This window comes from Macrobrachium nipponense, chromosome 36 (assembly GCF_015104395.2).
Source record: "Macrobrachium nipponense isolate FS-2020 chromosome 36, ASM1510439v2, whole genome shotgun sequence".
Classification (NCBI taxonomy): domain Eukaryota; kingdom Metazoa; phylum Arthropoda; class Malacostraca; order Decapoda; family Palaemonidae; genus Macrobrachium; species Macrobrachium nipponense.
This window is the reverse complement of record NC_087220.1, coordinates 63,507,357-63,519,683: the sequence shown is the minus strand read 5'-3', so window position 1 is coordinate 63,519,683 and position 12,327 is coordinate 63,507,357. Positions and strand designations below refer to the sequence as shown.

Sequence of the window (12,327 nt, the reverse complement as noted above, 5' to 3'; positions counted from 1 at the left end):
AGACTGCTCAGGACTGCTTTAGAAAAAGTGTCCTCCAAGAGTGTTTCTCTTCGTCCGCTTCTCCCTCACCTAAACGAGGGTGGAAGGATTCGGACCTTTCCAGGCCCCTGAAAAGGCACTGGAAAGAGCCTTTGTTTGACTCGAGCCCCGAACGCTTTTCTGATGAAGCTCCATCTGCGATCAAGAAGGCGAAGGTGGTTTTGACGTCTCCCTGTTACGACAGTCCGTGTAAAACTCCTTCGGGGTCTCCCTCTCCTGTTGAAGAGGACGCTGGGGAGGCTTCCAAGAGGATTCTTTTAGCGGTTCAAGAACAGTTAGCCGCGTTGGTCGGAGTTCTTTCGAAAGATCCTCCTCGTAAGAAGGACGTTAGACTTCCTGTCAAGAAGTCTCGTCTTCTTTCTCCTGCCAGGTGTGAGGCTCCTGCCAGACGTGAGGCATCTTCCAGGCGTGAGATGTCATCCGATAACGAGACGTCTGCCAAGCGTGAAGCGCCAGCCAAGTGCGAGATTTCAACCAGGCGAGAAGCGTCTTCCAGGAGCGGGACGCCAGACAAGCCAGTCAGGCACGAGGCACCAGCCAGGCGCGAGGATTCAGACAGGCGCGAGGCGCCAGCCAAACGTCAGCCAGTCAGGAACGAGGCGCCAGCCAGGCGCGAGGAGTCAGTCAGGCGCGAAGCGTCAGCCAGGCGCGAGACGTCAGCTTTGTTGCATAGGGGCTCTGTACATGCTCTTAGCCCCTCTCCGGTTAGGAGTTTGTCTCCCGCAGAGAGAGATGTTTGGAAAGACCCCCAAGAATTGAAGTTGGATTCTCCTTCTGATCCTTTTATTGAAGAGGACTCAGAAGACGAGACTCGTGGTAGAGAAGGGCTTTCAAATTACAAAGTGTTGACAGCTCTTCTTCTTCAGGAATATGGAGATTCCTTAACTCCTGCCGCTCCTCCTTCTCCGCGCGCTCTCTTTTCTTGCTCCAAGACGCCAAAGTCTTCGTCTTTTCTGAAAATGAGACCGACTATATCTATGAAGAGAGCTCTCCAGTCTCTGGATAACTGGATGAAAACGAAGAAGGATCTGGTTAGAACTGTCTTCTGTATGCCCCCTGCTAGACTTACAGGCAAAAGGGGTATTTGGTACCAGACAGGGGAGAATATGGGACTCTCTCTCCCAGCTTCTGCGGAAGCTGACTTTTCCAGTCTGGTAGACGCCTCAAGAAGACATGGCCTGAACTCTGCTCGTTTGACTTGGGGTCTTTCTGAGCTTGATCATCTCCTCAAGGGACTCTTCCATGTATTGGAAGTGTTCAATTTCCTGGATTGGTCCCTTGGGGTGATGGCCAAGAAGGCCCATGACTCGGAGGGCCTCGATCCTGATGTTCTCCTCTGTATCTTGTCGTGTATAGACAAGGCGGTACAGGATGGCTCAGGGGAAGTCTCCTCCTTATTTGGAGCGGGACTCTTGAAGAAGAGGTCCGTTTTTAGCGCTTTTCTGACCAAAGTGGTGTCTCACTCACAAAGAGCAGCTTTGATGTTTGCTCCCAGGTCTGACTCTCTGTTCCCTTCTCAGTTGGTGAGGGACATTTCCCGTTCACTAACGGAGAAGGCGACCCAGGATCTTCTCCTTCAGTCATCCAGAAAGAAGAGACCAGTAGTAGTGGGAGAGAAGAAAGGGGCGAGTACGTCTCTTCAGCCCTTTCGAGGAGGCCCTCCCTCTAGAGCTCCCTCAAAAAGGAAAGCGCCTGAGAGGAGAGGTAGATATTCATTCCGTCCCTTTAAAAGGGGAAAGTGATGTACGGATCCTCCAAACACCAGTAGGTGCCAGGCTCCGGGAATTTGCGGATGCCTGGGCACTCATCGATGCAGACGCTTGGTCGATGTCTGTAATAAAGAAGGGATATTACATCCCCTTCCAGGACAATCCTCCCCTGACTTCAACTCCGCGGGAATTGTCCGCCAATTACAAGGACCCTGTTCTGAGAGATACTCTTCGACGAATGGTGGATCAGATGTGGGACAAGAGAGCGATAGAACTAGTACTGGATCAAAACTCCCCGGGGTTTTACAATCGCCTTTTCTTGGTTGCAAAAGCCTCGGGGGGCTGGAGACCAGTTCTAGACGTCAGCGCTCTGAACAAATTTGTTCAGAAAGAGAAGTTCACCATGGAAACTTCTGCGTCAGTCCTTGCGGCTCTTCGCCAAGGGGATTGGATGGTTTCTCTGGATCTCCAAGATGCCTATTTTCACGTCCCGATTCATCCTTCGTCGAAGAAGTACCTCCGTTTCATGACGAGGGGAAGGATCTTCCAGTTCAGGGCCTTGTGTTTCAGCCTTTCCACTGCTCCTCAGGTCTTCACAAGCCTGATGAAAAATGTGGCGAGATGGCTTCACCTGAAAGGTGTCAATATCTCTCTGTACCTAGACGACTGGCTCTTCAGAGCCAGATCAGAGAGACAGTGTTTGGAGGACCTTGCTTTGACCCTAAACCTGATCAAAACATTGGGATTACTCGTGAACCTCGAGAAGTCTCAACTGATCCCCAGCCAGAACTTGGTCTATCTGGGGATTCAGATGGATTCTCGGGGTTTTCGAGTATTTCCTTCTCAAGAGAGACTCGTGAGAGGCTTAGAGAAAGTCTCTCTCTTCTTAAGGAAAAAACGTACTTCGGCGAGGGAATGGTTGAGCCTTTTAGGGACCCTTTCCTCGCTTGAACAGTTCTTTCCTTTAGGAAGACTTCATCTCCGTCCTCTTCAGTTCTTCCTCAAAAGATCGTGGAACTTGAAGACAGGACTTCTCTCGGACAGTTTTCCCATTCCAGTGGTGATGAGACAACACTTGGAATGGTGGTTGCCCCCACTAAAGGAGAACAAGGGTATTTCCATGGAGGTTCAGAACCCAAGCCTTGTATTGTTTTCCGACGCGTCGGAAAAAGGTTGGGGAGCAACCTTAGGAAAGAGAGAAGTGTGAGGCACCTGGAATGCAATTCAGGTGTCCTGGCACATAAATTGCAAAGAACTGTTAGCCGTACACCTGGCTCTAAAGAACTTCGAACCTTTAGTGACAAACAGTGTAGTCCAAGTAAACGCGGACAACACCACCGCCCTTGCCTACATTCGGAAGCAAGGAGGGACACACTCGTTTTTCCTGTACGAACTTGCAAGAGATCTTCTACTGTGGACCTCCCAAAGGAACATCTCCCTCCTGACGAGGTTTGTTCAGGGAGTAAGGAACGTGAGGGCAGACAGGCTGAGCAGGAGGAACCAGGTCCTTCACACAGAATGGACCCTCCACTCAGAAGTTTGTCAGAGTCTTTGGTCTCTATGGGGGACTCCTCATGTGGACCTGTTTGCCACGTTCCTCTCAAAAAGACTGGAAGTCTTTTGCTCAGTGGTAGAAGACCCCAGAGCTCTAACAGTCGACGCCTTCCTTCTAGACTGGTCTCATGTAGACGTCTACGCATTTCCCCCATTCAAGATTTTGGGACAAGTGCTAAAGAAGTTTGTGGCTTTGAAGGGGACGAAAATGACCCTGATAGCCCCCTTTTGGCCTGCTCAAGAGTGGTTCACAGAGGTAGTGGAGTGGACGGTAGGCTTCCTCAGATCCCTCCCAAGAAGGATGGATCTTCTCGACAACCGCACTTCGAGAGGTATCATCAAAACCTCCCCGCTCTCGCTCTGACTGCCTTTCGACTATCGAAAGACTTGTCAGAGCGAGAGGTTTTTCTCGCAAGGCTGCAAGCGCGATCGCTAGAGCCCGTAGAACTTCCACTATGCGAGTTTATCAATTGAAGTGGGAGGTTTTTAGAAGATGGTGTAAGTCGAAGAAGTTGTCCTCCTCCAGTACCTCTGTAACCAAAATCGCAGATTTTCTGTTATTCCTGAGAGAGGAATCACATCTTTCTGTATCCACTATAAAGGGTTACAGGAGTATGCTTTCGGCCGTCTTTAGAAATAGAGGCCTAGAGCTTGCAGATAATAAGGATCTACACGATCTTATAAGATCCTTTGAGACCACGAAGTCTAAGAATACATCTCCTCCTAGCTGGAACCTCGATGTTGTCCTGAAGTTCTTGTCTTCTGGAAGGTTCGAACCTCCTCATATGGCCTCGTTTCGAGATTTAACGAGAAAGTGTTTGTTTCTCTGGTCACTGGCGACAGCTAAAAGAGTTAGTGAGCTGCACGCCCTTGATGATAAAGTAGGATTCAAACGAGACTCAGCCATCTGTTCGTTCAAAGCATTGTTTCTGGCAAAGAACGAAAATCTTTCGAATCCCTGGCCCAAAGACTTTGAAGTTAAAGGCTTATCGGGTCTCGTCGGTAGAGAAGCTGAAAGGTCTCTTTGCCTGGTAAGAGCTCTAAAGTTCTACCTGCAGAGGAAGAAACAGTTGGGAGGTTCTAGACAAGGTCTTTGGTGCTCTGTTAAGGATCCTACAAGACCTATGTCCAAAAATGCTTTAGCCTTTTTTGTAAGGAGCGTCATTACAGACACTCACAAAGTCTGCACTGACGACTCTTTTAAACTCTTGAGAGTAAGAGCACATGAGGTGAGAGCAGTAGCGACGTCTCTCTCTTTTCACAGAAATATGTCGCTAAAGAATATCTTGGAAGCGACATATTGGAGGTGTAACTCAGTGTTTGCATCTCACTACTTGAAAGACGTTCGTGTGACCTACGAGAAATGTTTTTCTCTGGGTCCTTTCGTGTCTGCGGATACGATCCTGGGTATAGGAGCTAACACCAATCCTTAAATGGTACGTAACGTCTATTAGATATGTTCTAGACTTTCTGCTGACTAAGTGCAGACGTCGCACTGGCGGCCAGTCACTATTGTTCAGTAAGGAACTCTTGTGATATCTTATTAGATGAGTATCATTATTATTTTTTTTTTTTAATTATGTGTGCGTGTGTAAGTTGGTTTTTGAGTAGTGTTGTTGTGAAGAGTTTGGGGATAACTCAGAACAATTTTTAATACTAACATGATGGTTAGGATCAGGTGGTCGGGATTGGTTGTGTGCTCCTTCATAAGGTGTATTGTCATATAAGTGGATCAGTACCCATTGACAAAGTCCTTTCAGGCTCTGCCGAGTAAGCGGATAAGACCCCATCGGCAGACCCACAAGAACTCTTGGCCATAGATCATATATCTCGCTAAAGTTTCTTGAGGTGATGCAGACTCCTGGGCAACAGCCACAAAGTCTACCACCTATCAGGTAGGAACCAAGGTTTATTTGTACCTACAACATATGGTGTTTACCTGTCTATTCCATAAGTAGCTGTCTCTTACCCTCCACCAAAGGGTGCCAATCAGCTATGTATCTGACAGGTAAGTTGATTGTATGAAAATGATATTGTTATGATACAATAAAGTTTCATACATACTTACCTGGCAGATATATACGATTAATGGCCCACCCAGCCTCCCCGCAGGAAACAGGTGGAAGAGATAAAATATGATAGAAAACGGGAATGGTTCCTAGTCCTGCCGCCCAGGGCAGGCCGGTAGATCACCTGACCTACCTGTAGCGAGTGGTGCGAAATTTGAAAATTCTGTCGGGGACGACGGAGTCTTAGCTATGTATATATCTGCCAGGTAAGTATGTATGAAACTTTATTGTATCATAATATCATTTTTCGCACAACACGATAATAGTACTGCAACGAGATCACTAACGAATTTACGTTACTAAACGAAATTGTTGGACCGAACGAATGCCGCGTCCGTACGATAAAGATGTTGGTACGAAGAGGCCGAGGTAGGCATGCCACCACGTACGTATAAGATGCATGATGGGAGGGATGCTGTCCAATAGGAGAGAAGGATCTCATGGTGGTGACTAGCATCAGGAACCAATGGGAGAGTAGGAGGATGGTGGCGAGTACTAGTACTAAGATGGCGGCGCACGGCGCGAGTTTCAAAATTGTTATCCGGGCGAATCTCGGACTTTCAGAAACCTTTCGTATCATGAAAACTTTTCGTATGTAGAGCCGTTAAATTTTTCGCATTGGCTTTCGTATCTCGAGTTTTTCGTAAGTTGAGCCTTTCGTATCTCGAGGTACCACTGTATTTAATAAAGTTTACCTTTTTTCTCATGTACATCACTGCAATATATGAGTATGTTTCTTGTCTATGGGGAAATTGCAAAAAGTGTAGAGAGGCTGGAAAATAGATTTAGATGGTTTGAACATGTAATGGGAAGGGGTGGGTTAGAGAGAAAAATAGTGGATAAGGCTGAAAAGCTGTGGGAAAGGCCAGAAATCATGAGGAGAGGGTATAATGTAAAATGCAGATGCAGATAAGAATTCAAGCAGAAAGTATGCACTAAAAAGGATAGTGGAAGGATTTCAAGACTAAACTGCAAAGAGGAAATCGTGTGCAAAACTTTGTTGACTGTTGATGATAAAGTATCACATGACAAACAGTTGTTAACAAGATGTAGTTCTCATATATGGAAATGACTTTTCATCTGCCAGAATGCTGTGCCAGATTAGGATGCAAGGGTTTGTAGTAATGGTCATTATTTATTATCCAGTTCTAGCTTACAGTAAGATTTGAGATGATAATTGTTACATCATTTTCTAATGGAAGTTTTTTTTTTTTTTCATGTTTGGTATTTTGTAGCATTTACTATATATCTGTAAGTTCTTCAACATATTTTCCTTTATCATCAGATCTTCCCTTTAGAAAGTTAGACATCTAATTCCAAGTCCTTATCCGGATGCTTTCCTGATGATTTTGTGAGTTTTCCCACCCTCTGCCATCCTGCCAGATGTCCAATTGCTTTTTCCCAAAACATTTTGACCTACTTTTGAGCCTCTACCACCACAGCTCTTAGCTATTTTACATCAAAGAAAATGTTGATTTCTCCCCATCACCTCATGCCCTCCTTAATGAAATTATTTGTAGCAGAAAATAATAGAAGTGAATATCATCGACTCCTAGTGTGTGCATTTTCTCACAATTTACTTTCTGATAATGTCGTTGGTTTAAAATTTTGTTTCATGCATGTTTTACATTTTTCATAAATTGCAGTTCTTCCACAACCAATATTTTGCTTTATTCTGTGTAATGCTTTTGAAATTCCTCTTCAATGTGTGGATAAATAGTAGAGTTATCATCCTTTACTATTACTAATGCATTAGGTTTTAATTACAATAATTGAAATAACAGTTAGTCCTTGTAATAATATATTTTTATCTTTGTAAATACTGTATCATTTTCAGGGGTCCAGAAGCCTAAGGCATAAAACAAATGCTAAGAAAAATGGAGGCCAAACATCTGAAGGATCTTTGTCAAAACATTCGCATGGAAACAAGATTAGGAGAAAAGAGCGGCCCAACATTAGTGAGGAAGACAGACTGTCTAGTGGCACTAATCCTTCCACAAGACACACACATAGAAAGCGAAGCAGTAGCTTCAGCAAACTTCAGCATAGTTCAGGAAGAGGAAGCGCTCATCATGTTGTAGATGGTTCTTCTAGGGGTTCATCCGAAGAAATTTTAAGAAGAGTACATTCTCAGGAGGGTACACTTAATAATTTAGAAAACATATCTTGGATACCTCCCCTGTCACAAAGTTCACCTCGGGAAGAAACACCAAGTAGACATAAGCGTGAGCCAGACCACCTGAAACGTACAGGAAGACCAATCCATAAAAGCAATAAAGCATCATGTTCAAGTTCAAAGCAAGGTCTATCTAAGGAAGAAACTGCCAGAGCACCAGCGCCATTTAAACCAACCATTCCAGTATCAGGACAGAGCTATGCCGAACCAACTCTGTCCTCTAAACTTCGGACGAAATTAACAGAGAGTAAGGGCAAAGCGGAGAAAGAAAATGTTATGACCTACATTCCTTCGGGCCATACGAGTAAAAGCCACCACGTAGGAGTGATCATGCAACAGAAGTTAGGCCTCCTGAAGACTGTCCCACTAAAGGAATTGAAAACATTAACAGGTAAAGATGAAGATCTGTTTAACTTTTAAATGTCATTGTGGATGGAATGTTTTGGAGTATGTTGGTATAATTTGCTATGGATGAAAGGGGAACTGTTGGTGTTTTGCATAGGGCCTGTTTGCTTAACCAGAGCCGTCAGACATAAAGTTAACTACTACTTAAATTTTGGAAGTACTGTACTGTTTAATTTTTTGAGAGCTTTTCATTTGTAAGTTCCTTATAATAGTATAAACCATTACAGAAATTTTTATAAGTTTAAAATCAATAGTTAACAGCAATTTAATCATTCCTTTGTATTATCAGTTTAATATTTAAGACTATGAGTTAAAGGAAGCACTTCATAAAAAGTTTTATAGCCAAAAGTCCTCTGCTCACCATAGATACCTAGCTACCCTATACTTAAGTCTCACTGCATGAGCATTAATTACTATGCTTTAGGCACTGATTTGTAAGACTTCTTTAGTTAGTTTGAAATGGAACATTAGAATAGCAGATTATTATTATCATAAAAATACACAGATCTGGAAGTAGCATTTCAAAAGGCTGGCAAAAATGGCCAGGAAATCAAAGATCAAACCCTAGTCCAGATGGGAATTCAGACAGTACTTGCACAACACAAGGAAGTAGGAAAAATACTTAAGGGAGGAAAAAATAGCTTGGAATAACTTAATTAAAATATTAATAAAATGAGGATTTATATGTTGTAGATATTAGAAATATTCTCGCAGTTTCAAGTGTGAAAAATTATTAATTGCTGAAAGATGCTCGCAGATACTATGAAGCTTTACACCTGCATATTCAGTTGTGTACTGAAAATTTTTACAAAGAAAGAAGTAAACCTAAACCTTGTCTTGTCATTGTTTAGGCTGGTTATCAAGAAAAAGTAAAACTATACCTTGTCTTGTCATTGTTTAGGCTGGTTATCAAGAAAAAGTAAAACTATATCTTGTCTTGTCATTGTTTAGGCTGGTTATCAAGAAAAAGTAAAAGTATATCTTGTCTTGTCATTGTTTAGGTTGGTTATCAAGAAAAAGTAAAATTATACCTTGTCCTGTCATTGTTTAGGCCAGTTATCAAGAAAAAGTAAAACTATACCTTGTCTTGTCATTGTTTAGGGCCGGTTATCAAGAAAAACTAAAACTACCTTGTCTTGTCATTGTTTAGGGCGGTTATCAAGAAAAGGTAAAACTATACCTTGACTTGTCATTGTTTAGGCCGGTTATTAAGAAAAAGTAAAACTATACCTTGCCTTGTCATTGTTTAGGCCGGTTATCAAGAAAAGGTAAAACTATACCTTGACTTGTCATTGTTTAGGCCGGTTATTAAGAAAAAGTAAAACTATACCTTGTCTTGTCATTGTTTAGGCCGGTTATCAAGAAAAAGTAAAACTATACCTTGTCTTGTCATTGTTTAGGCTGGTTATCAAGAAAAAGTAAAACTATACCTTGTCTTTAGGCTGGTTATCAAGAAAAAGTAAAACTATACCTTGTCTTGTAAAACTATACCTTGTCTTGTCATTGTTTAGGCTGGTTATCAAGAAAAAGTAAAACTATACCTTGTCTTGTCATTGTTTAGGCTGGTTATCAAGTAAAAGTAAAACTATACCTTGTCTTGTCATTGTTTAGGCTGTTATCAAAAAGTAAAACTATACCTTGTCTTGTCATTGTTTAGGCTGGTTATCAAGTAAAAGTAAAACTATACCTTGTCTTGTCATTGTTTAGGCTGGTTATCAAGAAAAAGTAAAACTATATCTTGTCTTGTCATTGTTTAGGCTGGTTATCAAGAAAAAATAAAACTATACTACCTTGTCTTGTCATTGTTTAGGCCAGTTATCAAGAAAAAGTAAAGTATATCTTGTCTTGTCGTTGTTTAGGCCGGTTATCAAGAAAAAGTAAAACTATACTACCTTGTCTTGTCATTGTGTAGGCCAGTTATCAAGAAAAAGTAAAACTATACCTTGTCTTGTCATGGTTTAGGCCGGTTATCAAGAAAAGGTAACTATTGTCTCGTCAATGTTTAGGCCGATTATCAAGAAAAAGTAAACCTATACCTTGTCTTGTCATTGTTTAGGCTGGTTATCAAGAAAAAGTAAAACTATATCTTGTCTTGTCATTGTTTAGGCTGGTTATCAAGAAAAAGTAAAACTATACTACCTTGTCTTGTCATTGTTTAGGCCAGTTATCAAGAAAAAGTAAAACTATATCTTGTCTTGTCATTGTTTAGGCTGGTTATCAAGAAAAAGTAAAACTATATCTTGTCTTGTCATTGTTTAGGCTGGTTATCAAGAAAAAGTAAAACTATATCTTGTCTTGTCATTGTTTAGGCTGGTTATCAAGAAAAAGTAAAACTATACTACCTTGTCTTGTCATTGTTTAGGCCAGTTATCAAGAAAAAGTAAAACTATACCTTGTCTTGTCATTGTTTAGGCTGGTTATCAAGAAAAAGTAAAACTATATCTTGTCTTGTCATTGTTTAGGCCAGTTATCAAGAAAAAGTAAAACTATACCTTGTCTTGTCATGGTTTAGGCCAGTTATCAAGAAAAAGTAACTATTGTCTTGTCAATGTTTAGGCCGATTATCAAGAAAAAGTAAAACATTACCTTGTCTTGTCATTGTTTAGGCTGCTTATCAAGAAAAAGTAAACCTATACCTTGTCTTGTCATTGTTTAGGCTGGTTATCAAGTAAAAGTAAAACTATGCCTTGTCTTGTCATTGTTTAGGCTGGTTATCAAGTAAAAGTAAAACTATACCTTGTCTTGTTATTGTTTAGGCTGGTTATCAAGAAAAAGTAAAACTACTACCTTGTCTTGTCATTGTTTAGGCTGGTTATCAAGAAAAAGTAAAACTATATCTTGTCTTGTCATTGTTTAGGCTGGTTATCAAGAAAAAGTAAAACTATACCTTGTCTTGTCATTGTTTAGGCCGGTTATCAAGAAAAAGTAAAACTATACCTTGTCTTGTCATTGTTTAGGCTGGTTATCAAGAAAAAGTAAAACTACTACCTTGTCTTGTCATTGTTTAGGCTGGTTATCAAGAAAAAGTAAAACTATACCTTGTCTTGTCATTGTTTAGGCTGGTTATCAAGAAAAAGTAAAACTATACCTTGTCTTGTCATTGTTTAGGCCGGTTATCAAGAAAAAGTAAAACTATTGTCTTGTCAGTGTTTAGGCCGGTTTTCAAGAAAAAGTAAAACTATTATCTTGTCAGTGTTTAGGCTGGTTATCAAGAAAAAGTAAAACTATTATCTTGTCATTGTTTAGGCCAGTTATCAAGAAAAAGTAAAACTACTACCTTCTCTTGTCATTGTTTAGGCCGGTTATCAAGAAAAAGTAAAACTATACTACCTTGTCTTGTCATTGTTTAGGCCGGTTATCAAGAAAAAGTATATCTATACTACCTTGTCTTGTCATAGTTTAGGCCGGTTATCAAGAAAAAGTAAAACTATACTACCTTGTCTTGTCATAGTTTAGGCCGGTTATCAAGAAAAAGTATATCTATACTACCTTGTCTTGTCACTGTTTAGGCCAGTTATCAAGAAATGATTGTTGCAGTGTGTTTAAATTGAAAAGCTTTTCAGTGGACCGCTGCCTATTTGTGGAACTTTTCATAGGGAAATATTCACTCATTACTGTATTTTCATGTAATTTACATGACTAGATACATTAATTGTGATAAAACTAATAAAATACTTGGGTAAACGCATTTTTAGGTTGTATTTTGGTGTTAAAACCATCAAATGAGGCAGTTATAAGAGTTTTTAGAGGGATGTCAAGTTTTCACAGGTTTGAGCTAGTCGCGGCGGGTTGTGGTACATCCCGGGAGTCAACCGTAATGCTTTCATTGTAAATAAACAACCATCAATCATTAATAGAACATTTTTCTCCTTTCAGAAGCCTTTAACCCTCCAGAAGAAAGAATTAAGGAAACAGACAGTGACGGTATAATCATAACTGAGGATGTCATAAAAACAGCCTTGAACAATATCCGTGACCATATTGCTCATGCTGAAAGACAACCAAATTAATTTAACGATTATCACAACGGATTTCACAAGTTCACTTTTGAAGTACTTCTACTGTATGTATAAATATCAGTCTTTCATATTATGTATGAAACAATATTTTATTTTTTATACTTTTCTTATATTTTTGAACACAAAATCCAATGTTATTTTTTATAGTGCTCTCAGAATTAACACACAGTCGTAATATAAATGTCATTTTTGCATTCAGGGTTCACTTTATTTGCACACTTAAGGTGGGGGATATTATGTAATGATCTTGCTATGTAGAGGTGACATTGAGCATTATTTTACCTATCATTAAAAATATATTTTAATCTGGTAAAAGTAACTAGCAATTTTATTTCATTGTGTCACATTCTTTTGCA

General features: G+C 40.7%; 1 protein-coding gene across 1 annotated transcript in view; it reads left to right on the top strand.

Moving 5' to 3' along the window:
• Positions 1 to 12,327, top strand: part of LOC135203786 (uncharacterized) — a gene marked incomplete in the record, with an annotated part of 44,034 nt that overhangs the window by 7,169 nt on the left and 24,538 nt on the right. The window contains 2 exon segments of the mRNA XM_064233763.1: positions 7,209 to 7,938; positions 11,829 to 12,311. Coding sequence (XP_064089833.1) covers positions 7,209 to 7,938; positions 11,829 to 11,962 — 864 coding nt within the window.